Source organism: Pseudophryne corroboree, chromosome 7 (assembly GCF_028390025.1).
Source record: "Pseudophryne corroboree isolate aPseCor3 chromosome 7, aPseCor3.hap2, whole genome shotgun sequence".
NCBI classification, from domain to species: Eukaryota; Metazoa; Chordata; class Amphibia; order Anura; family Myobatrachidae; genus Pseudophryne; species Pseudophryne corroboree.
This window is the reverse complement of record NC_086450.1, coordinates 106,503,695-106,527,079: the sequence shown is the minus strand read 5'-3', so window position 1 is coordinate 106,527,079 and position 23,385 is coordinate 106,503,695. Positions and strand designations below refer to the sequence as shown.

The 23,385-nt window shown below is 44.5% G+C and overlaps 1 protein-coding gene across 2 annotated transcripts in view; it reads left to right on the top strand.

Annotated features, from left to right (window-relative positions):
• KCNJ3 (potassium inwardly rectifying channel subfamily J member 3) overlaps nucleotides 1–23,059 on the top strand; it is a 454,316-nt gene extending 431,257 nt beyond the window's left edge. For both annotated transcript variants that reach the window (XM_063933517.1, XM_063933516.1), the window contains one exon: nucleotides 18,161–23,059. In XM_063933517.1, coding sequence (XP_063789587.1) covers nucleotides 18,161–18,744 — 584 coding nt within the window. In that variant the 3' untranslated portion in view covers nucleotides 18,745–23,059. The remainder of the gene's footprint in view (nucleotides 1–18,160) is intronic.
• The last annotated feature ends 326 nt before the right edge of the window (nucleotides 23,060–23,385 follow it).

The following is a 23,385-nucleotide window of genomic DNA, read 5'->3' as shown; positions in this document are numbered from 1 at the left end:
TTTATAGATCATGAGTTACTGTACAAATCATCCAAAGTTTGGGAGACACACAACTGCCGCCCTTTTATGAAGCTCCTTAGACATTTTATCTAACAGCCTGGTACCCATCAGACATTGTGGCCATACATTGTGACTGTGAAATATCTCATAGTGTATTGGCCATGATATCTGCGCTCCCTCCCTGGGGACAAGACATCCTCCCAGTGAAGGAACAGAGGAAATGTCTATTGATGAGCCGCAATATGGTAAAAACACTGCCCGACACAGCTGACGTGCAACTTCAAAATATTGCATCAGACAGACATGCTGGACGATCTGGCATGAACGACCAATCAATATTTTTGGTTCAGTAGCGCACAAACGCTGTACAGTTATCTGGGCGATCTGCCGATATCATGCTGATCGGTCAGATTATTGTATAGTGTATGCCCAGCATGAGTTCTGACTCCTTGTTATATTCTATATTTGTCCCAGGCTCATCTGTGTGTAATGTGTTAGCCAATGAGATCACTGGAATGTTCACAGCAGCAGGAGATGCTTATCCTGTGTGAGGTAGTGACATGTCCATTAGGTTGATTAGATCATGTGATGAGAACAGGGGAATAAAGATGATTGCAAAAAGCACAGACAGGCCTCATACCCTCTGGCATTAAAAAAACAAATGCATGTAAAGGGGAAGCCATCTTTTCTATTGCCAGCATACTAACTCATAGTTAGTTGCGTGGGATCAGTACGAGATCCCGCTGGTCAGACTACCGACACTGGAATCCCGACCGGCACAATCCCGACGGGGAGGGGGGGGGGGGGGTGCGAGCGCAACGCAGCCCCTTGCGGGCTTGCGGCGCTCGCCACACTGCGGGCACACTCATTTATTCTCCCTCTGTGGGTGTTGCGTCGGGATTGTGCCAGTCGGGATTCCGGTGTCGGTATTCTGACTGCCGGGATTCCGTCCGGTGGGATATTGACCGCATCCCAGGTGCATTTTCCCTATGGTTTTTGTTAAATGTATTCGTAATTCTCGGTATGCCAGTTACCAGTAATGTGTCTGAATAGTACGCATATGGCACAATACCAGGGATCAGACAGACCATGTGATGAGCTCCTCCAATCAGAGCTCAGCACATGTTCCTCTGACCTTTGATGCTCATGATTGAGGCTGAGTTAAAAGAGACACTGCAGCAGGGATAACAGCTTCTACTAACAATTGCCATCAATTGGTTCACCATCGATGGTGTCATCTGTTTTTTACATTGATGGCAGGAAAGCATTGATGGAAAACTATTTAGTGAAGTGTTAAGTTTGAGCGCCATGCATCCCGGGGTGGGGGGGGGGGGGCGGTGACTGGCAAATTCCCTAGGATCCACAGAGCCTTGGGCAGTCGCTCAGACTAGCTAATGGATTATTCCTACCTGTGATCAATGCTGGAATGTGTGTAGTAGGTGACTACAAAATAAAATAAAGCCAATTAGGGTGGCGAGTCATAAAGGACTGGTGGAAAGATTTTTATTTAAATAGAAAACTGCTTTAACATCACTGCTTCCCTTTAAGTTGAGTGATTTGAAAATCATGGAGTTATGTTTTGAGGACTCAGTCACGAAGGCGCTAAAGCAGTGGTTCCCAAACTTTTTTGAATCACGGCGCCCTAGAGTAACAGAATTTTTATCACGGCACCCCTAGTCCAAAAGTTTCTAATTGGGAAATGTATAAAAAATATTAAATTAAGTAAATTATGTTTATATGTCATACTTAGGTTCAGTTATGTGGTGAGGGACAAGATTTGTTTCTGTTTGTACACATATTTTATGACTGGCAGCCACAAGTACTAGTTTTTCCTATTACATGGATAATAAATATTTTGAATTGGCCCTGGAGCACCAACCCGAGGCACCCCTGCAAGTGTCCCGCGGCACCCCAGGGTGCCACGGCACACAGTTTGGGAACCACTGCGCTAAAGCATAGTTTCAAATAATGAAATTCATAATTCAGACTAACCTGGCTGTAAAACAACAGCTGTACAGTATTGGACCAATGGCTCCATTGTATTCATGAATGCACTGCCAGGGGTCTACCTTAGTTCTGAGATTGCGGACACATCGGGAGGCGGCCCCTCAGACATGCTGCGCGGCCTTGCCCTGTGCTGGGCGGCCCCCAGCATGTGAGGAGATGGACGCAGATCAGGCTGCGTATGCAGCGATCTGTGTCCGTCTCTGAATCAGCCCCTAAGCCTTAAAAAGTGATAAAGTGGACAGTAATAAACTACCAATCAACCAGTTCCTAGCTGACATGTTAGGAGCCGATTGGCTGGTACTTTATCTCTCTTCATGTTATCACTTTTCAAGGCTTAGTACTTCTGGTCTATAGTGAGCTACAGCTCTGCTGTTGTATCTTATATGACAAAAGAAAGGCCTTACGCCCCTGGCAGACATATGGCATACCCCCCAACATGACCCTCTCCAGGAGGGACAAAATGTTCTGTTCCTGGACTTCTCTCTTAATGTAGGTTTGTGCTCACCTGTGTTGAAGTAGCTACTTCATAAGTAAGGTGTTTCAGCACAGGTGCTGGCAATCATGAATTAAGAGGGAAGTCCAGGAGCAGAGCATTCTGTCCCTCCTGGAGAGGGTCATGTTGGGAGGTATGGACATAAGGCCTAATTCAGGGTTGATCGCAAAAGTAAAATCTCACTCTAATGGGAAAAATCGTGTGCAGTGCAGGTGGGGCAGATATAACATGTGCAGAGTGAGGTAGATTTGGGTGGGGTGTGTTCAAACTGAAATCTATATTGCAGTGTAAAAATAAAGCAGCCAGTATTTACCCTGCACAGAAACAATATAACCCACCCAAATCTAACTCTCTCTGCTCATGTTATATCTGCCACACCTGCAGTGCACATGGATTTGCCCATTAGAGATAGAATATGCTTTTGTGATCAACCCTGAATTAGGCCCATAGGGGTACATTTACTAAGCAGTGATAAGAGCGGAGAAGTGAGCCAGTGGAGATATTCCCCCATCAACCAATCAGCAGCTCTGTATCATTTTATAGTATGCAAATTATAGATGATGCTTCAGTGCTGATGGGCAACTTCTCCACTGGCTCACTTCTCTGCTATTATCACTGCTTAGTAAATGTACCCCTTAATCTGTATTGTGCTCTGCTGACTTGAGTCCAATTTTTTTTATGCAGCAAGAATCTGGTCTACAGTATAATGTAATTGTGTGCTTAAACTATTGGCTAAATTAATCATTCTTATGCACTTTTTTAGAAGGCTTTCCATAGTGTATCTCAGTGTAAAACCCCAAAGTGTTAGTTTCAGGTGCTGATTGAGAGGTGAACAAATTTAGAAAGTTGGGTGCAAACCATACTTACCGACTTTTTGGCTGCTCTCTCCGGGAGAGAGCAGCCAGGTCGATTCGGCAGGGGGCCGGGCTGCGATGTGAGTGAAGAGGGGGGCGGGCCGGAGGCGTGTCGTAGGCGGGCCGGGTGTGTGTCGGAGGCGGGCCGGGGGCGTGATTACGGGATCGTCCCGTGTAAGCCCCACCCCCCACTGCGTAATGTCGGTATTACCGGCATTATACAGCAGGGGGCGTGGCTATGATGACGCGATTCAACAAGAATCGCGTCATCGCCTGCCCGGACCGCCCACTTTACTCGCTAAGTGGGCGGCCGGGCAGGGGGGGGCCCCTGTAATCGGGAGACTTGCCTGCTCTTCCGGGGGGCCGGGAGGGTCACCCGATTTTCGGGAGCCTCCCGGCCATTCCAGGAGAGTAGGCAAGTCTGGTGCAAACGGCCAATGTTTTAAATCTGTGCATGCATCTACACACTACACATGCATCCCTCTGGTTATACCCAGTGGACAGAGATCCATGCAATTTCAATAAGCATGACTGGAGGTTGGCTTTAGGCGGAGCCTGGTGTGTATTTCCATTGGCACCAGCAGCCTTGTACCGTCAGACATTCTTGGCAACCATTGAGTTACTCTAATATCCAATGATGCGGCCAATGTCCTATCGATGGTGTGACTTTTAATACACTGTAGTGGATTAGACCGCAGCTGGTGGGAGTCACAATAGGAAGCCTGTCTGCTGTGGCACTTGCATAAATTCACAGTAGCTGTTGCAACAAAACTTGCAGCTGCTACAGTACCTCTGTCCACCTCTGATTCAGGCACACATAAACAAGTTATGTAAATGTTAATTCTAATAGTTACACACATGTTTGGCAGACAGAACTAGATGAGCAATGCCGGCAAAAGTCCACCTTAAATAAACTGTGACAGTTTTTCTTTTCTTCCTATTTTACAGTGGTTCCAGACATTGTATTTTAAAACCATATCAATTGCACAAAGAATGAATGAGTTTAACACATACGAAGTGAATATATTGTCCCTTGTGCTTTTCCGGCTCTTAAACAAAATTTTCCCCGATCTCTTGTGTCTGAGGTTACTATGGTATTGGGGTTGCTATGGAAGCCGCAGACTCCGCCGTGCTTTGGGCAGCTATCAATTTTGACCTCACGGACACTTAATATTTCAGCTGCTCCTGTTTCTTGCCCTTAACGGTAGATTTAAAAAAAAATATATATTTTAAAAGGCGAGGGAATAGTTGAAACAAGATTTAAAATATAAAAATATATAAATATAATGCAGCCAGTTACTTTTTTATCATCACCCATAAAATCTATAATGATGACCGCAGAAATTGTTATTTAGTAGTTGTAAATACGGTACTATTTATTTAATAACAGGGCTGGTTGCAGGACACCTAATTATTAAATAGGGAAATCATGAGGAGGGGTGTGGGGGTAGGCTGGATGAGCATGGACTTGGCTGTAAGTCCTACAGCTCTCCAGTCTAATCCAAATATCTTGCTCACTGATCCTGTAGCAACCCCAAGGCTCCTTCTTACTTTTTTTGTGATGGATAACCCTTTGCTGCCCTGGGATTTTTTCTGCCAGGCTCTGGACCACCTATGTGCTCTCCTGTCCCTCTGAGCTGTATCAGCGCCTACACTGCTTCCGACCGCCATTGCTGTGCACTTCTGTCTGTCGTCCCGTTGTTTTGTGGGGCTATCTCGACACCCAGAGGCTTCTGGCTCCAGTTAGCTTGTTGCCGTCTGGTGGTTGGGGAGGCATTTGATAAGCCGTGTGGTGGTTGGGGAGGCATTTGATATGCTGCCGGTCGGGATCCCGGCGCTCATCATACTGACGCAGGAATCCCGACAGCCGGCATACCAACAACCATTCTCCAACTTGGGGTGTCCACGACACCCCTAGAGGGAGAATAATTAGTGTGCGCCACCGTGCAGACAAGGGGCTCTTTTGCGCTCACCCAGCTGCCGGCAGTCGGGATCCCGGCACCGGGAATCCAAGCGCCGGCATAACATACTACACCTGGTGGCTGGTACTGCTTCACACCCTGCGATGCTGACCCTCTGCTGTGCTCTCTGGAACCAGGGACATACGGTGAGCTAAATGGCTCAGGAGGCACTGGCTAGCCCCAGAGACAGATTTACATGCAATATATGAGCCAAAGGGTTCATCTGGTCATTATACACAGGTGCAGCATTATAAACTCCTGGAAATTTGGTGAGTTTTGAACAGAGAATGCGGAAAAGATAGGTGCTTCACCTGCCTCACCTGCCATAGACTTTTTACTCCAGAGATTTGACTATAAAGAATTATTAGAATAATGCAAAGAAGATATTTCAAACAAATTATTTGTATTTTTCATATACTTTTATACAGTCAAAACTCTGGCACAAACATTAGTATGACAGGAAAGGCTCTGCCTCACCTGCCTCACCCCACCGCACGTCACTGCTCTGGATCGTTGCTATCTTGGAGGCCTTCTGCCAGTCCCTGTGTCATTCCAGCTGATGCTGCTCCCTAGCGCTGAGCTCTGTGGTGCTGGTCTCCTGCTGTGGCCCTCTATTTTCTCTGTTCTGCAAGCTGTTGTCTATTCTGGCCTGCCTCCTGTGGCTGCATTTATAGCTGAGATGCTGCTTCTCCTGGCTGCTTCTGAGGTGCTGGCTTTTCTGCATTATCTAGGGCTCACTGTGATTAAGGTACACTACCCTTACCGTTCGCCTTACTCATTGCTCCAGCATCTTTAATCTCCTGTTCCATGCTACCCTGTGGGAGTTTACTGCTTCCTTTCCCCCGCTGTTTTTCTGCTGACATGCCTTAGCACAGCGGTTCCCAACACATGGTACACGTACCCCCGGGGGTACGTGGTGGACTGGTGGGTACTTTAAAACAATGCCGGTAATTGCGGAAGAAGCCTCTCTTAAGCGTCCCCCTGTCGCATGCCCTGTTGTGATTATAGGACGCCGGGTCAAGGAGGCGCGGCTGGAGGAAGGAGTGGACATGTTTTAGTGGGGATGCCGGGTGCTCATTCCTCCATCCGCAACTGTGTGACCCGGCATCCCCACTAAAACATGTCCACTCCTGGATGGAAAACAAATTGCTGGGTGCCTTGCCCAGTATTCTATGTAAGTGCGCACAGATATTATAGGTCGGTGTTTTACCCGCTGCGGCTAGATTTATTTATTTTTGCTTTTCAGATTTGCAGTACCATCTATATATGTAGCAACATTGGGGTTTTGCGGATTCAGAAAGGATCCTTATGATAATAATAGTTACTTCCAATGGTGGCTAGATAAATGTTATTTGCTGTCCTGTGTAGTATTTGATATAGTGCTGGTGTGCTATAATTGATTTCTATGAAGCTTTAGCCACTAGGAAGTTTCTGTTTGAGGGCTTCTTAGATGTTATCTGAATTACATTATCTCTTTGATTACAGATACATATGACAAATGATAGCTTGGCAGGCTATGGTTATTGGATATTAATGTATATTTGCTGGGGAGTATCCATATTCATGTGGTTACTTTTGATATTAACAACTATTTTATAGAAAGGTTGTTCTAGGTATGATGTACTTTGTATGTGGAGCAGCACGGATGGTGTAATGGTTAGCATTACTGTCTCACAGCACTGAGGTCATGGGTTCAGTTCCCACCATGGCCCAAACTGAAAAACAAACTTTTCTGGCGTGGACGGATGGGTGGGGGGGATTTATGAGATGAGGGGGTACTCATAAATGAAAAGCCTAATCAAGGGGTACGGGAGAGAAAAAAGGTTGTGTAACGCTCCCTTAGCACAAGATCGTGTTCCCTAATGTCCTGGTGTCCTGTTTAGTGCTACCCTTTGGACTTTTCTTGGGTTGCCAATATTTACCTACTGTTGCGGATCACTCCTGCTGTAACTGTACTTTTTAAGCACATCATGTAAAAACTCCTTCAAGCCATTCATGACTTGGAAAGGAAGTTGTCAGCTCAGGTGGTGGACCTGCATGAGTAGTTTTCCTTACTGTACTGTATGTCAACTGTGAGTTGGGATTGCTGAGGCTGAGAGTACTGTTTCCATCCTTGCTGTCTGTGGTGCTCTTGTCATTAACTGGCTGATCACCTTGGAATCCCATAGGGTGTGGTGCCTGGACGACCTTGTTGCACCTATTTGCTACTGGATGGGCCTATTGTGTACATTCTCAATTATTAAGGGGTCCATTGGCCAGGGCCACCATCAAGGGGGGACAGCCAATACTTCAGTTCCGGGCACGAACCGTGAAGGGCTGATTGATTAGGACCACTGGCAGACGAGCATGAGGGACAGACCCAGCGGTGCTATTTTGAATTCAATGATGGCTGTAAGCCAATTGGAGCTCACGGACCGGCAGCTAATTAGGAGCTGCCAGTTGGGTTTTTTTTCCTGTGGGGGGCCAATGTGTGGATTTTTTTCCTGTGGGGGACTGATGGTGTGCCTTAGCAATTTTAAAATATTGTTCAGTGTGCCACAAGTTAAAAAAGGTTGAAATTCACTGGTCTAAGTTAAGAGAATCAAAGAAATCCCCAATAAATTGTGAAGTAAAGATACAAATGCCTATAAAAAACTGATATGTTCTCTTTCAATAGGAACAGAACTTTTTTGGACTACTTTGGGCTGCATTGCAATTTTAAATGAAGGCTTTTTAAGCCAGGAGATGGGATAGAGCAAAAGATAAATCGGATGAATTGTAAAATGTTAAATTTAACAAATAATGAGTCTATAATGGCTATAGAGAACTGCAGGGAATATATTAATTAGTGTTCACTCTAAGCTTCTTTCGCAGGGCGCTGCGCCCTGCCCCTCTTTTGAGTGACAGAATGCCGCCCTGCCCGTTTGTGCCCATCCTGCCGCCCTGCTAAGGACTGCTCTTCTCCCCCCGCCGCGCTGTCACTTCTCTCCCCCGCTGCGCTGTCGCTTCTTCCCCCCGCCGCGCTGTCACTTCTCCCCCCCGCTGCGCTGTCACTTCTCCCCCCCGCTGCGCTGTCACTTCTCCCCCCCCGCCGCGCTGATAGCTCTCAGCTGAAGGCGGAGACATGGTCAGCGTGCAGTGGGGAGGAGCAGCCAATCAGAGCCTGCGGTGTCTCCCACCATTCCTCCGGCATGGTTTGATTCCCCCTCACCATGGCGCTGCTCGCTGACCTGGGCTCCGCCGTCAGCATCAAGAGACTGGCCCCGCTGACCCGGCACAGCGCTCTCCTCCGCAACGGTGAGTGCCGCTCTGCATCTGCCCTGTGCCCGTCCTCCCCTTCCTCCTAGTGCTCTCTCCCTGTTGCAGTGTGCCTCAGTGTTCTCTCGCTGTTACAGTGTGCCTCAGTGTTCTCTCCCTAGTGCAGTGTGCCTCAGTGTTCTCTCCCTGGTGCAATGTGCCTCAGTGTTCTCTCCCTAGTGCAATGTGCCTCACTGTTCTCTCCCTGGTGCAGTGTGCCTCAGTGTTCTCTCCCTGGTGCAGTGTGCCTCAGTGTTCTCTCCCTGGTGCAGTGTGCCTCAGTGTTCTCTCCCTGTTGCAGTGTGTCTCAGTGTTCTCTCCCTAGTGTAGTGTGCCTCAGTGTTCTCTCCCTGGTGCAATGTGCCTCAGTGTTCTCTTCCTAGTGCAATGTGCCTCAGTGTTCTCTCCCTGTTGCAGTGTGCCTCAGTGTTCTCTCGCTGTTACAGTGTGCCTCAGTGTTCTCTCCCTGGTGCAGTGTGCCTCAGTGTTCTCTCCCTGGTGCAATGTGCCTCAGTGTTCTCTCCCTAGTGCAATGTGCCTCAGTGTTCTCTCCCTGGTGCAGTGTGCCTCAGTGTTCTCTCCCTGGTGCAGTGTGCCTCAGTGTTCTCTCCCTGGTGCAGTGTGCCTCAGTGTTCTCTCCCTGTTGCAGTGTGCCTCAGTGTTCTCTCCCTAGTGTAGTGTGCCTCAGTGTTCTCTCCCTGGTGCAATGTGCCTCAGTGTTCTCTCCCTAGTGCAATGTGCCTCAGTGTTCTCTCCCTGGTGCAGTGTGCCTCAGTGTTCTCTCCCTGGTGCAGTGTGCCTCAGTGTTCTCTCCCTGGTGCAGTGTGCCTCAGTGTTCTCTCCCTGGTGCAATGTGCCTCAGTGTTCTCTCCCTAGTGCAATGTGCCTCACTGTTCTCTCCCTGGTGCAGTGTGCCTCAGTGTTCTCTCCCTGGTGCAGTGTGCCTCAGTGTTCTCTCCCTGGTGCAGTGTGCCTCAGTGTTCTCTCCCTGTTGCAGTGTGTCTCAGTGTTCTCTCCCTAGTGTAGTGTGCCTCAGTGTTCTCTCCCTGGTGCAATGTGCCTCAGTGTTCTCTTCCTAGTGCAATGTGCCTCAGTGTTCTCTCCCTGTTGCAGTGTGCCTCAGTGTTCTCTCGCTGTTACAGTGTGCCTCAGTGTTCTCTCCCTGGTGCAGTGTGCCTCAGTGTTCTCTCCCTGGTGCAATGTGCCTCAGTGTTCTCTCCCTAGTGCAATGTGCCTCAGTGTTCTCTCCCTGGTGCAGTGTGCCTCAGTGTTCTCTCCCTGGTGCAGTGTGCCTCAGTGTTCTCTCCCTGGTGCAGTGTGCCTCAGTGTTCTCTCCCTGTTGCAGTGTGCCTCAGTGTTCTCTCCCTAGTGTAGTGTGCCTCAGTGTTCTCTCCCTGGTGCAATGTGCCTCAGTGTTCTCTCCCTAGTGCAATGTGCCTCAGTGTTCTCTCCCTGGTGCAGTGTGCCTCAGTGTTCTCTCCCTGGTGCAGTGTGCCTCAGTGTTCTCTCCCTGGTGCAGTGTGCCTCAGTGTTCTCTCCCTGGTGCAGTGTGCCTCAGTGTTCTCTCCCTGGTGCAGTGTGCCTCAGTGTTCTCTCCCTGGTGCAATGTGCCTCAGTGTTCTATCCATGGTGCAGTGTGCCTCAGTGCTCTACCCCTGGTGCAGTGTGCCTCAGTGTTCTCTCCCTGGTGCAGTGTGCCTCAGTGCTCTGCCTGGCGCAATATGTTTAACGTGCTCTACCTGGCGCAGTGTGTATAGGAGATTCTACCTGGTGCAATGTGTATAACGTGCTCTATCTGGCGCAATATGTATAACGTGCTCTACCTGGCGCAGTGTGTATAGGAGGTTCTACCTGGTGCAATGTGTATAATGTGCTCTATCTGGCGCAATATGTATAACGTGCTCTACCTGGCGCAGTGTGTATAGGAGGTTCTACCTGGTGCAATGTGTATAACGTGCTCTACCTGGCGCAATATGTATAACGTGCTCTACCTGGCGCAGTGTGTATAGGAGGTTCTACCTGGTGCAATGTGTAGAACGTGCTCTATCTGGCGCAATATGTATACACCTGGTGCAGTGTGTAATGTGTATAGGAGGTTCTACCTGGTGCAATGTGTATAAGCAGCACTATTGTGTGGTATAATGTGATTTGGTACTATTATGTGGTCACGCCCCTTCCCCACGAAACAACTCCCCTAAATTTTTGCTGCACGCCTCCGGCGCGCACTGTCCATGCTTTCACCTATAGGAATGGGAGCACCAAGCATTATAGTATGTACCTAATTTTGCCCTTCTAACTTAAAAATGTGCCCTCACGAATGAAAAATGTGCCCTCCCCGTGATCAGCACCCTGCCCTTAAAAAATCCTAGAGTGAACACTATTAATCTTCAGTAAACAGTACATTTGTATCACGTGCTTCCAATTTTCATTGGTAAACAGTTGTGCTTGTCCAGAATAATGAGTCTCAGTATAGATTTTCTCTGAGGAAACTTTCTAAGAAAACTGACATTCAGGGTAAAATGTATTATACACGCGCGTATCGTGTGGGTATAACATTTCCTGCTTCACCTCTTTACCGAGGCACACTCCCCCTTCCGGCGATCGCTGCCAGACCCCCCACAGCGCACCAGCCTAGTGCTGATACGCTGTGTCTCTCCCCTGGCCGGCTCACTGGTCATTTCACTGTTATCATGAGATCGCGGATCCGGCAGCTGCCACAGCCAGGGACAGCTCTGTCTCTGTTGTGCTGTATGGGCAACAACACCTGCAGCTGTCAAAATCAATAGTAGCAGGTGTCGGAATGGTCTGCGCTACTGCCGTCCTTACATTGCCCTGCATATTGGCGTACTATCGAAAAGATAACATCGGCGTCCCTGTCATTGAGCACACCCCACCAGTGTCATACATGAGGAAGAAGCGGTACAACGCATGGTGCAAAAGCGGTAGAAGCGATACCGCCCCCGCATAACGGAGGATCATACAGTTCCCCCTCAGTTCCATCCACTGACTGGCATATACTGGTGGGAGTTATAGATCTCAGCAAGAGATGTCAGCTGTTTGGGAACTAGGTCTATTTACTAAGTTTTGGTGGAGATAAAGTTGCCGAAGATAAAGTACCAGCCAATCAGCTCCTAACTGTTATTTTTCAAACACAGCTTGTGATATGGCAGTTAGGAGTTGATAGGCTGGTACTTCATCTCTGTCCACTTTATCTCCATCCAGGGCTTAGTAAATAGCCACCAACTTATGGGGTTATTTAGACTCAGTTGCAGTTTTTTGCTACTGATAAAATCGCATGCAAGGCTGCCCGGCATGTGTAGCGCCACCCTGCATTGCGGGATACAGTCACATAGTGAAACCCTGCACGCGTGAGATGTGATCACAGCACATACGCAGGCGGACGATAACCGGCTGCCTATGATTTTTACAAAATAGCGTCTGAGCCTTAATAGCCCCCTAAGTGCCAAATGGTTAACCATTGTGTATCTGACATTGGGGGTCATTCTTCGCTGCAGTGCGAGCGGGTTGGGACGGCGGCTGCGCGGTGCCCACAATGCGCACGCACGTCGTTACCTGGCAACGGTCATCGCCGGGCAGCGACCTCGCCAGCGCTGAAAGTGATCGCAGTGGCGATCGCAAGAAGATTGACGGCGGAGAGGCATTCCGGGGGTGTCTACTCACCGTTTTCCGGGCGTGGAGAACCGCAGGCATGTCCAGGCATTTGGAGGGCGGATGTCTGACGTCAATCCCGGGACCTTCGTCGCTGGATCCATCGCACAGGGTAAGTAGGTCTGACCCTGGTCTTGTTTTGCAGGATACTTTTTTAGCATAGCAGGGCTGCACAAGCGATCACAGCCCTGCTATGCTAAAATACACTCCCCCATAGGCGGCGTCTAGTTGATCGCACGAGCAGGAAAAAGTTGCTACATGCGATCAACTCGGAATGACCCCCATTACCAGATCTAGCATAAACAGCACAGTAAGAAATGTATCAAAGGCACAAAACGTACTCTTTGTTTTTGCAGCCATTAAAGGACGTGTTCTTTCTTGTATTGTACCTGTACTACCATCTAAGCCGCCAGTGTAACACATGCGTAATTGTAGACTGAGTGTATACCCCAGGGGGAAGGTAAAGCCCTGAACGGGCAGGGGAGCCAGAAGGTAGACAATTACTGTAGGTTGTAGACACTGAAACCGTTTTAAACAGATAATTGGAATGCCGTCTCCCAATTCTCTTGCAGTGTAGGAAAAGCATATGGTTTGGTGAAAGAGTCTGAGCAATTAATTAATACCTGAGGAAATATACTTTTAGATGTGAAAATCAATTATCCTTGGTTTAATAATTGGCCAGAGGTTTATCTCAGTAGGATAAGTTTGGCAGGACAGAATATTCTAGGAAGTAACATATTATGTTTGTTAAGCAGAGAAGTAACAAATGCAAAAAACTGGTGACAATAATGTACATTAAAGGACCTGAATTCAAAAACGTCTCATCACTGTTCACTAAATAGGAAGAGGCGGCACTTGGAGATCATCTGATCTCCAAGCACCACCTCTGCTCGCGTCGACGTTGACCTCACCAACCCAGCAATAAGTTGGGTTGGGCCGCCAGTCTGATATGAGTCTCAGCCAGGTCGCACCCGGGAAGGACACATGTACAAATCCTTGGTGCATCCAGGCTATAGTAGTTTGAAAGGGGTTTTAGCCGCTGCGTATAACGATACGGAGGTACTGTACATCTCTGAATCAGGCCCTACCTTTATATGTTGAAAAATGCAGCACTGATTGGTTTGTAGTTCATAAAGGTTTGTTGAGACTGACTTTAACATGCTGATTGGTGTGTGTGTGAGAGCAAGAGACTGGCAGCCATACTGTTCTCCCCTCCAGAGATGTTTTTAAAAGGAGATAATAATTTGCAGTAGTTGAGTTAAGAAATTGGAATGCTTAAAAGGTACTTAATTAGCTATTTATAGTAAAAATAATTGAGAGATTGCTGTGGTTAAAGATCTGATACAGTCAATATAAAAGACCAAAAATAATTGGTTAATGGACTACTAAAACTATATAAAGCTACTTTATCCAAATGAGAATGTTTACATCATCATAATAATAATAATAATAATAATAAAAAACTAAGCTTTCTTATGCTGGGTGCACAGTGGCGGGTATATTGGCCAATCAATTGATCAGCCAATATATCTTTTGCTGATCTGCAGATGTGCACAAGCAATATGTCTGTAAACGATGTGTTTATTTTAACGCTCCACAAGGGGAGAGGGGGGCGTGTGGGAGGGCACCCGCTTCCTTATTTGGTCTGCAAGCGGTTCCCTCCTCCCCGGCCAGTGACTAGAGAGTGAAGTCTCTGGTACAGTGCCAGAGTCTTTGCTTTCTATGTGCAGCGTCATCTTCCACAAGGAAGATGACGCTGCATATCATCAGAAAGATGGCACCGCACAGGTTTACTTCACTTGGGAAGGGGGGGAGTTAGCAGTCCCAAGCCCCTCCAGCAGCCTGGGCCTATGTAATTTGTACCCCCACCCTTCGGTGCCACTGTACTGTGTACCCAGCTTTAGGCTCATGTGATGAGTGTTTGCAATGAAAGAATTTTAAAGCCTCTTTACAGCAATAAAAGATGATTATGTTCACATAGAGAAGTGTTGCACAATCAATTGAGGGATCAATTACAATCATAGAAATCTTTTAAAACATGGTCTAGAGAACTGTATATTATAGTAGTATATCTTGCCTACAAAATGCAATCTCATTCATCTGAAAGTAACACAAAATCTATGCAATGGAGGAAAAAAAAAATACTTTTAAAATGGTTTAATAATAATAAAATAGCCTCAAAAGAAAGAAAAAATTACTTTTGGATTTATTCAAATAATGTGATTCATATACAGCTATTCTGAGGATGCTCCTGCTCTAATGCACCTTGGAGAGTATTATGTAAATATTTTCTCATAGAAACCTATTGGTTTGTGAACTTTGTCCATTTAACCCAATGTTTTTTTTAAACTATTCTGATGGTCTTCTTGCTGTAACATAATTATGCAGCGCAGTCTGAACTAATAGAAAAAGACCCCCGACCCACTCACCTGAGGACTCCCCGGTCCTGTCCATCTGTCTAGCTCCTCAGACTCACACAGAAATCCGCGTTAACTGCAATTTACGGGCTGATCGTTGGCTACCGCGGGCTATAATTGAATAGCCTGGCATATCAATTAGCCTGCAGTAATTAACTGCGCTAATAAAATCCGGCCCAAAGGATTGAAACATGACAAAGTTAGTATATGCTGCAGTACTATCAGAACAACTTACTGAATAACAATGCTCTTTAGAAAAATTCCAAGAGAATAAGGTTATAACATAATGCTTACGCTCCTGGAACATCCAGGGGAACCATCTAATTTTGTGAACTTCCTCAGGACTCCAGGGAGAGCATATCACCCTCCCACATCCCAACCATTTACGAAAATGGGTGGGATGGGGAAGGCGTGATGATGCGATTCTCAGCAAATCATGTTTTACTGGCCTAGTCTCCTTTCTGTGGTCCCACATTACATAGATGGGATGGGGGTGATATCATTTACCCTCCAGGGACCCTTGGAGATGGTTAAGAAAATAAGATCAGTTACAATAGAGCACAAATGAATATGCAGTTCTTATATCATTTGCGTTTGCTTAATGTATGATGATTGTTTATGTAAAAATGTCTGTTTCTGGGAGGAGCTAAGTGGATCAGGGTGTTCCATGTAGATTGCTGACTGGACACATGAATCGCCGAGTTATGCAGTAGTTTTGCAGGACATGATATTGAAGACATAAATATCTTAGAAACCAGAAATAAAGCTTAGTAGCAGTAAGATGAACTTTGAAGGGATTGCTTCACTCTTTCCACAATGCGCATTTCTAGCTGGGCCCTCTAACTCACAGAAAGTCTTGGCGCTTCTGCAGGGGAAGGTCCACAAACCAGTAGTAAGGAGGGTGTTGGAGATTCTCGTTATATTACTGCCACATAATCTATAGTTTGCAAATTACCCAAAATGTACATGTATAAAATAAACTGCTTAGATCTATTTAACACATATAGCACCTCTTACCCTCCAAAAAGGGGTTGCTCAAAGAATACTGTTTTAACCTACAGTAATGTCCGTCATACACAGGTGCGATCAGGTGTGATTTCTCCTACGGGAGAAATTGCAGCCGATGCCCCTTCAGCAGCCCGGGATCTTCCCGGGCGACAGGATCACATGTGATATAACGCATGCGGTCCTTTTGCATGTGACAATCCGCTGCCGGAGCCCACCCCTAGTCGGTGGTCGGACATGCAGCACGTCCGATCGCCGACTCCGATGCGCATGGGAACGCAACCTCATGTCAAAAAACAGATCATTTGGCCAGTTTTCATCCGATCCGTCAGAATGGGATGAAAACAGGCCAAATCGGACCTGTGTATGGGGGCCTTAACAATTGTGCTTGTGAAATGTCAGTGAATTTTCATCGATTTGGTGCAGAGATTTAAGTTTCGCAAACCGACCACAATTTATAAAAATGATATTCATTGTTGATTTTTTTCTGGGCTCATCTGTAGCTATTACTTGTGTATAAAAATATTTTAACTCGTTTAAGATTACCCACATGGTCCTACTGTATTTTGTCTCTCCCCACCCTCTATTTATGTATGCATTCCCCATATTCACTCTCATTTCTACTGTTTGTTTTATTTTTGTTGATGATTAACCTTTACACAGACAAAAAAGACAACTGGTCAGCAGTTGGTGCCGAATGGATCTCATTTCTGGTTTCTCAGCAAGGTTATATATTTGTCCTGGACAAGCTGTAACACACCCTGTATTTTATGTTTTCTTTTCTGTGTCTTGTTTTCTGTATTATTGGCTGACAATTCAAAATAAAGAATTATATATATACTAGTTACTAGCCCATCAGAATGACGGAAAACTTAACAGTAATGTCCGCACCAGCGACTCTGTGCGCCCGAACCGAGCAACACTTGAATTGCTCCATTGGGCGCCATCTACTGGCCACCAGAACTCAAAACACTTATATTCCCCCCATAGAGGTGAGGAGCAGCGTTAGCCTTTTATTATATAGGATTTGTATTTTTTTTTACTTATTACACCCTATTAGTTCCAAATTTGTACATTTTAGGAAGTATGCAAGGGTATCCAGTCTCTAGGTCGACCACACTTAGATCGACAATGTCCAGGTCGATCACTATTGGTTAACAGTACCTAGGTCGACAGGGTTTCTAGGTCGACATGTTCTAGGTTGACAGGTCAAAAGGTCGACATGAGTTTTTCACAATTTTTCTTTTTTTGAACTTTTTCATACTTAACGATCCACGTGGACTACGATTGGGAATAGTAACCTGTGCCGAGCACATAAAGCACTATGCCCGAAGCCCGCGAGGGGACACGGTGCACTAATTGGGGTTCCCGGCCACTGTACAGAGAAAATGACACACAAATAAAAATGAAAAACTCCTCTCGACCTTTTGACCTATCGACCTAGAACATATCGACCTAGAATCCCTGTCGACCTAGTTACTGTCGACCAATACTGGTCGACCTAGACACTGTCGACCTAAGTGTGGTCGACCTTCCATACCATGCCCATATGCAAGTGGGTTGCCCCCCCAAAAAAATATTTGGAAGGCAATTGATATTTATTCCTTAACACATTTATTAATTTATTTATGTTATGTTTGCTAGCTAAACAATGTAGGGAGCTCAAATATATTCAATTTTTATTTATTTAAATACCAGTATGGGTTTCTTTTGGCACCATTTTTAGGATTACATAAACTGAATTTGACCAAAATAGTAAAAACATGTTTTCATGATTCTGTTTTATGATTATTTTGTCATATTTAATGCACCTAATTACATATATACTTACATCTGTTCCTCTAATTATTTTGTTTATCTTCATAGGATACCTCAGTATAACTGAGCAGAAAAAATAATAGGGGCTAGAAGTAAATGTTTTGGTGTTTTGTTTTGTTTTTTAGTTTTTTTTAACTTTCATTTATTTAGTTGTTACTGTTTGTGTTTTCTTCTGTTAGTCTCCAACAGTGAGCTACAGTAGATTTTTATCAAGTTCTTCAAACTCTTTGGAGTATTGGAATGTTACTGTAAAAATAGGCCCTATAATTGTATAGGTGTGTATGTAGGAGCATTAGTCGATAAATGGCTTAAAATGCACCTGCAAACGGTCAGATGACCACATCTTATGAGCTGCTTTAAATTTAAGAAGCCCGACCTCTCAGCCCATTAAAGAACGTATGTACATGTGCGCAGTGAACAGTGATCAGATAATTGTTCTGAGAATCTGAGTGTTTATCTGATCTGCAGAGTGTGTAGAGAGCTTAAGTCTGGTTCTTCATGACATTTATAACTGCTGGGGAAAAATGAAGGCCTAATTGGGCCTGAAAAGGTTGTGAGTGGACAATAATGGTAATAAGAGACTGCTGTAATATGTTTACTGCACTAAGATGATATTACTTGATATTTTTATCAGTTAAAAAACAATTCTCCTTTTTCTAGGGATGACCTGCCAAGCACGGACATCGTACACCGAAGACGAAGTTCTATGGGGTCACCGGTTTTATCCTGTTATATCTCTAGAAGAAGGATTCTTTAAAGTAGACTATTCACAGTTCCATGCAACATTTGAAGTTAACACGGCACCTTATAGTGTTAAAGAACAAGAAGAAATGCTACTTATATCTTCGCCATTAATAGCACCAGCAGTAAGTCACAGCAGAGAAAAAAATAGTTCTGTAGACACTCTGGATAGTATTGATGACATTAGCACAAAAATGCCTACAAAACTCCAGAAAATGACCGGCAGGGAAGACCTGCCCAGGAAATTACTCAGAATGAGCTCTACCACTTCTGAAAAAGCTTACAGCATGGGTGACTTGCCAATGAAACTACAACGAATAAGTTCTGTCCCGGGTAATTCAGAAGAGAAACTTGGCATGAGAACAACAAAGATGATTTCGGATCCGATGAGCCAGTCAGTAGCAGATTTACCACCAAAGCTTCAAAGATTGTCTGGTGGCGGCAGGATGGATGGAAACCTGCCACCGAAATTGCGGAAAATGAATTCAGACCGATTTACATAACACAAACTTTTTGGCATTAATCAAAGAATGGGTTAGAAAATATCCAGTGAAATTATGTATGTATATATATATATATATATATATATATATAATTTCACTGTATATATATATATATATATATATATATATATATGAACCGTACAAATGTTCAAACACTAAAGACTGAACTTCCTTTGCAGGAAAGCCATATTGGGCTACAGTTGTAATGCTGATGGTAGTCAGGACTGTACTTTATATATATAGTGCTTTGATAAGAGACCTAACATGTTTTTATGGTCTTTCTAGAACTAAAGTAATACTAATTGGCATGTAGTATCACATCAAGCATGCAATAATAGTGTGCATATTTTGCATATAGTTTTATGGCATGATTCTTTCTTTATATTGTATAATCAAAAAAAAAACTTCAAAGGGGCATTATTCTCCCCCATATTTTTTAAAATGACTACTTCTGTCATAAGAATGGTTGACTATAAGGGCAAAATTTTATTGAAGATTATTTATTACTTGGATATACATTGTAAATATTTGCCCATGTAAGTTAGTTCCAAGCATGCATTAGGTTTTAAAACAGGAATTTTAAAAACCCCTTTACTTTATTATTGCTGTCACCCTGATATAAAACTACACTGGTGCATCTTTATTGGTCAACTCCAGAAAGTGCAGAGACCATGGGGTCTATTCACTAAGTCTTGTATGGGGGGCATTTACTAAGCAGTGATAAGAGCGGAGAAGTGAGCCAGTGGAGAAGTGCCCATGGCAACCAATCAGCACTGAAGTAACATCTATAATTTGCATACTATAAAATTATACAGAGCTGCTGATTGGTTGATGGGGCAACTTCTCCACTGGCTCACTTCTCCGCTCTTATCACTGCTTAGTAAATGTCCCCGAAAATCGCTGGAGATAAAGTACCAACCAGTCAACTCCTAACTGCTATGTCACAGGCTGTGTTTGAAAAATGACAGGAGCCGATTGGCTGGTACTTTATCTCCAGCGACTTTATCTCAATCCAAGGCTTAGTAAATAGACCCCCATATTTATTTATTTTTGTCTACAAAATACTTGCTAAATCTGTTTCACCCTTTGTATTTGTATACAATGAACATGAGACAGATCACCAAATACTTGTTTTATATTCTAGTTTCATAAAATTCCATGCTCCTACAGTAAAATAATAATAATTAAAATGCCAATTTATAAAGGGCTGTATACCTAATACCTATACAGAATATATTTGAATATTTATTTATTACAATTTTTTTTGTTTAAGATATTATTTTGGTATATGTGTAATATGGGTGCATTTATTTTATCCTTGCCAAAGTTTCCACATCGCAGATACTGTAGTTTATCAAAAACTATTTGAGGAAGGTGACAAAGGTTATAATTTAATTTACATATAAACAGCAAAGTGAAGTTTCCTTATTAATTAGAATTTCTGTTTTAATGATGTTTCCTGGGGTTTCTATTTCTCCTGGGCTAAGTTTAATATTTTAAATTTATGTTGAGTTGTTCAGATCCCATAAAGCAAAGTGACTTTCCCCTGCAAAAAAATAAATAAAAAATACATCTTTAGAACATTAATATATCAATACTTGTTACAAAAAATATAATCTCTTAGGATATAAAGTTTGCATATCTGTCTGTTTCATTGATTTATAGTATGATGTTTTAGTACATATTTAACACACTTTTTTGCCAATTTTCTTCAAATGTAATTTATCTACAGTTTTTCATTATGTGGATGTAGTATGTTATATATTTCAATTGATAAAATGTGCCCTTAAAGATTTTGGGCCATAAAAGCCATAAAAGTGTTTTAAACAATAATTAAAACATAATAATTGTCTTTAATTAAAAAAAAAATCTCACTAATATGTGTTCTTGGGTAAATTTATTTAATTAAAGACTTCTACTACGATTTATTTTTGTCATACTCTAGAACAGGCTGCTACTGGAGTAGAAGAAAAATGCTGAAATACTTGCTAACCTTAAGTACATATTATTATATTTATTCAGACATGACTACGGGCCTAATTCAGATCTGATCGCAGCAGCAAATTTGTTAGCAAATGGACAAAACCATGGGGCTAATTCATTTCAGACCCGATCGCTGCTGTGCGTTTTTGCACAGCAGCGATCAGGTCTGAACTGCGCATGCGCCGGCATGTCAGACAGCTGTCTTAGCCCTGCGATCGCCTCTGCCTGATTGACAGGCAGAGGAGGTCGCTGGGCGGGCCGGTGGCGTTTGGCCACTGTTTAGGGGGCGCAGTCCGGGCAACGCAGGCGTGCCTGGACCGTTGGGGGAGGGGGGTGGACTGCGGTGGCTGCGTGACATCACACTGCGCTGCGACCTGGGCAGCGACAAGTAGCTCCCTGCCAGCGCGCAGGAGCTGCTCTGGCTGGGAGCTACTCTTCAAGTACAAAAGCATCGCCGCTGTGCGATGCTTTTATACTTGTGCGGCGGGGTAGGGACTGACATACGGGGCGGTCTAGCCCTGTGCTGGGCGTGGCCCCGCATGTCAGGGAAGCTGATCGTAGATGTGCTTTTAGCACATCTACGATCAGGTCTGAATCACACCCCATGTGCACTGCAGGGGAGGCAGATGTAACATATGCAAAGGGATTAAGATTTGGGTGGGTTTATATTGCTTCTGTGCAGGGTAAATTCTGCCTGCTTTATTTTTACACTGCAATTACGATTTCAGATTGAACACACCACACCCAAATCTAAATCTCTCTGCACATGTTAAATCGCGCCCCCCCCCCCCCCCCCCCTGCAGTGCACATATGGGGTCATTCTGAGTTGATCGCTCGCTAGCTACTTTTTGCAGCGCAGCAATCAGATAGTCGCCTCCTATGGGGAAATGTATTTTCGCTTTGAAGTATGCAAACGCTTTTGCAGCCGAGCGATACAAAAAAGTTTTTTGCAGTTTTTGAATAGCTCTGAACTTACTCAGCCGCCCTGATCACTTCAGTCTTTTTGTTCCCGGAATTGACGTCAGACGCCCACCCTGCAAACGCTTGGACACGCCTGCGTTTTTCCAAACACTCCCAGAAAACGTTCAGTTGACACCCATAAACGCCCTCTTTCTGTCAATTACCTTGCGATCGGCTGTGCGAATGGATTCTTCATTAAATCCATCGCCCAGCAACGAGCCTCTTTATACCCATACGACACGCCTGCGCATTGCGGTGCATACACAGTTTTGATTAGTTTTGACCTGATCGCAGCGCTGCAAAAAATAGCTAGCGTGCGATCAGGTTGGAATGACCCCCATGGTTTTGCCCATTTGCTAACAAATTTGCTGCTGCTATCAGATCTGAATTAGGCCCTATTTTATGCAGTGTTATACACTAAGGACCTTTTTAAGATACTAATTTTCACATTGAACATCAACACTAAAAATTATTTTTAGTACTGTTGTGTTGCATCTCCTTAAAGAAATAGGCAGCAAAGAGATGTGGATGCAGCCCAGATGTTTACAGTCACTATGTTGACAGAGAAACTGTACACACGGGAAAGTGGGCACCATGGTTAAAATGCTACTTACGGCATTTTAACCATGAGGACATTATAACTTAAAATAAATTTAGAACGCCTGCACAGTTAAAATGCTGTAAGTAGCATTTTAACTATATTGGGATCCCAGCACTGTCTTTCTTGTGTCTACAGTCACTGTCAACTTGGTTACTATAGAAAATACATGCCGAAACCGAGCAAGAGCAGGCCACTTACAGTAAGGAAATGTCCACATAAATGCAATGTATACCCGCATGCAGAAATGTCTGTCATCACAAGGTGTGTCTTGAGGGTTGTGGAGGGCTGGTGTGAATATATATGCCAGGATGATAACAGAATTATCTGCCTTTTTCTGATTGGCTGATTGCATCTAGACCCTCAGAACTTAACGTATAAGTGTGGCTAATACTGTTTATTATATGAAGTTACTTCCCTCTATTATCATTACTTACTTATTCCATTCGGATTGCAGCAGTAAAGAAGATTCTCATCTGATATTTAAAGGGGGAAACAATAGTTGTTTGTGTTTAATTCTACTTTATTAGGTAAATGTGATTTTTTTTATTTCTTTTTGACACTCCTAGATGTCCCCAGACTCATGGTAAGCGGTGTGTGGCTTCTTTTCCTCACAGACATAAGCTAACCCCCACCACCCAGGATATACATTACCTGCCGTGCCACTCTCCCCTTCCCCAGCACATACACTGCTATTTTCATGCCCCCCAGGACATATACTAATGCACTACCCACCCTACCCAACCACCCCACCACCAACCACTCCAGGGCATACACCACTCACCTGACCCAGGTGACAGACAATGATGGTAAAAGTGGGGAGATGAAACTTTAATTAGTGTTGAGGCTGCCTAAGGGGTGTGCACACTCCTATGTGCATATACTGTCCATATATTATTCTCTCATATACTGTATGTGACTTCATTACATTATTTTATTGTGTACAAAAGGGAAAGGAGACATTAGCATTTACTATTGTAGGGGGCATGTTTACACATTTGCTATGACTGAAATTTGCCTGGCACATGCGGGCAAATAATCCTTTTTGTTTTCTATTACTGGCACCGTTTTCTACATGCATTAAAAGAGACTGCGGGCCC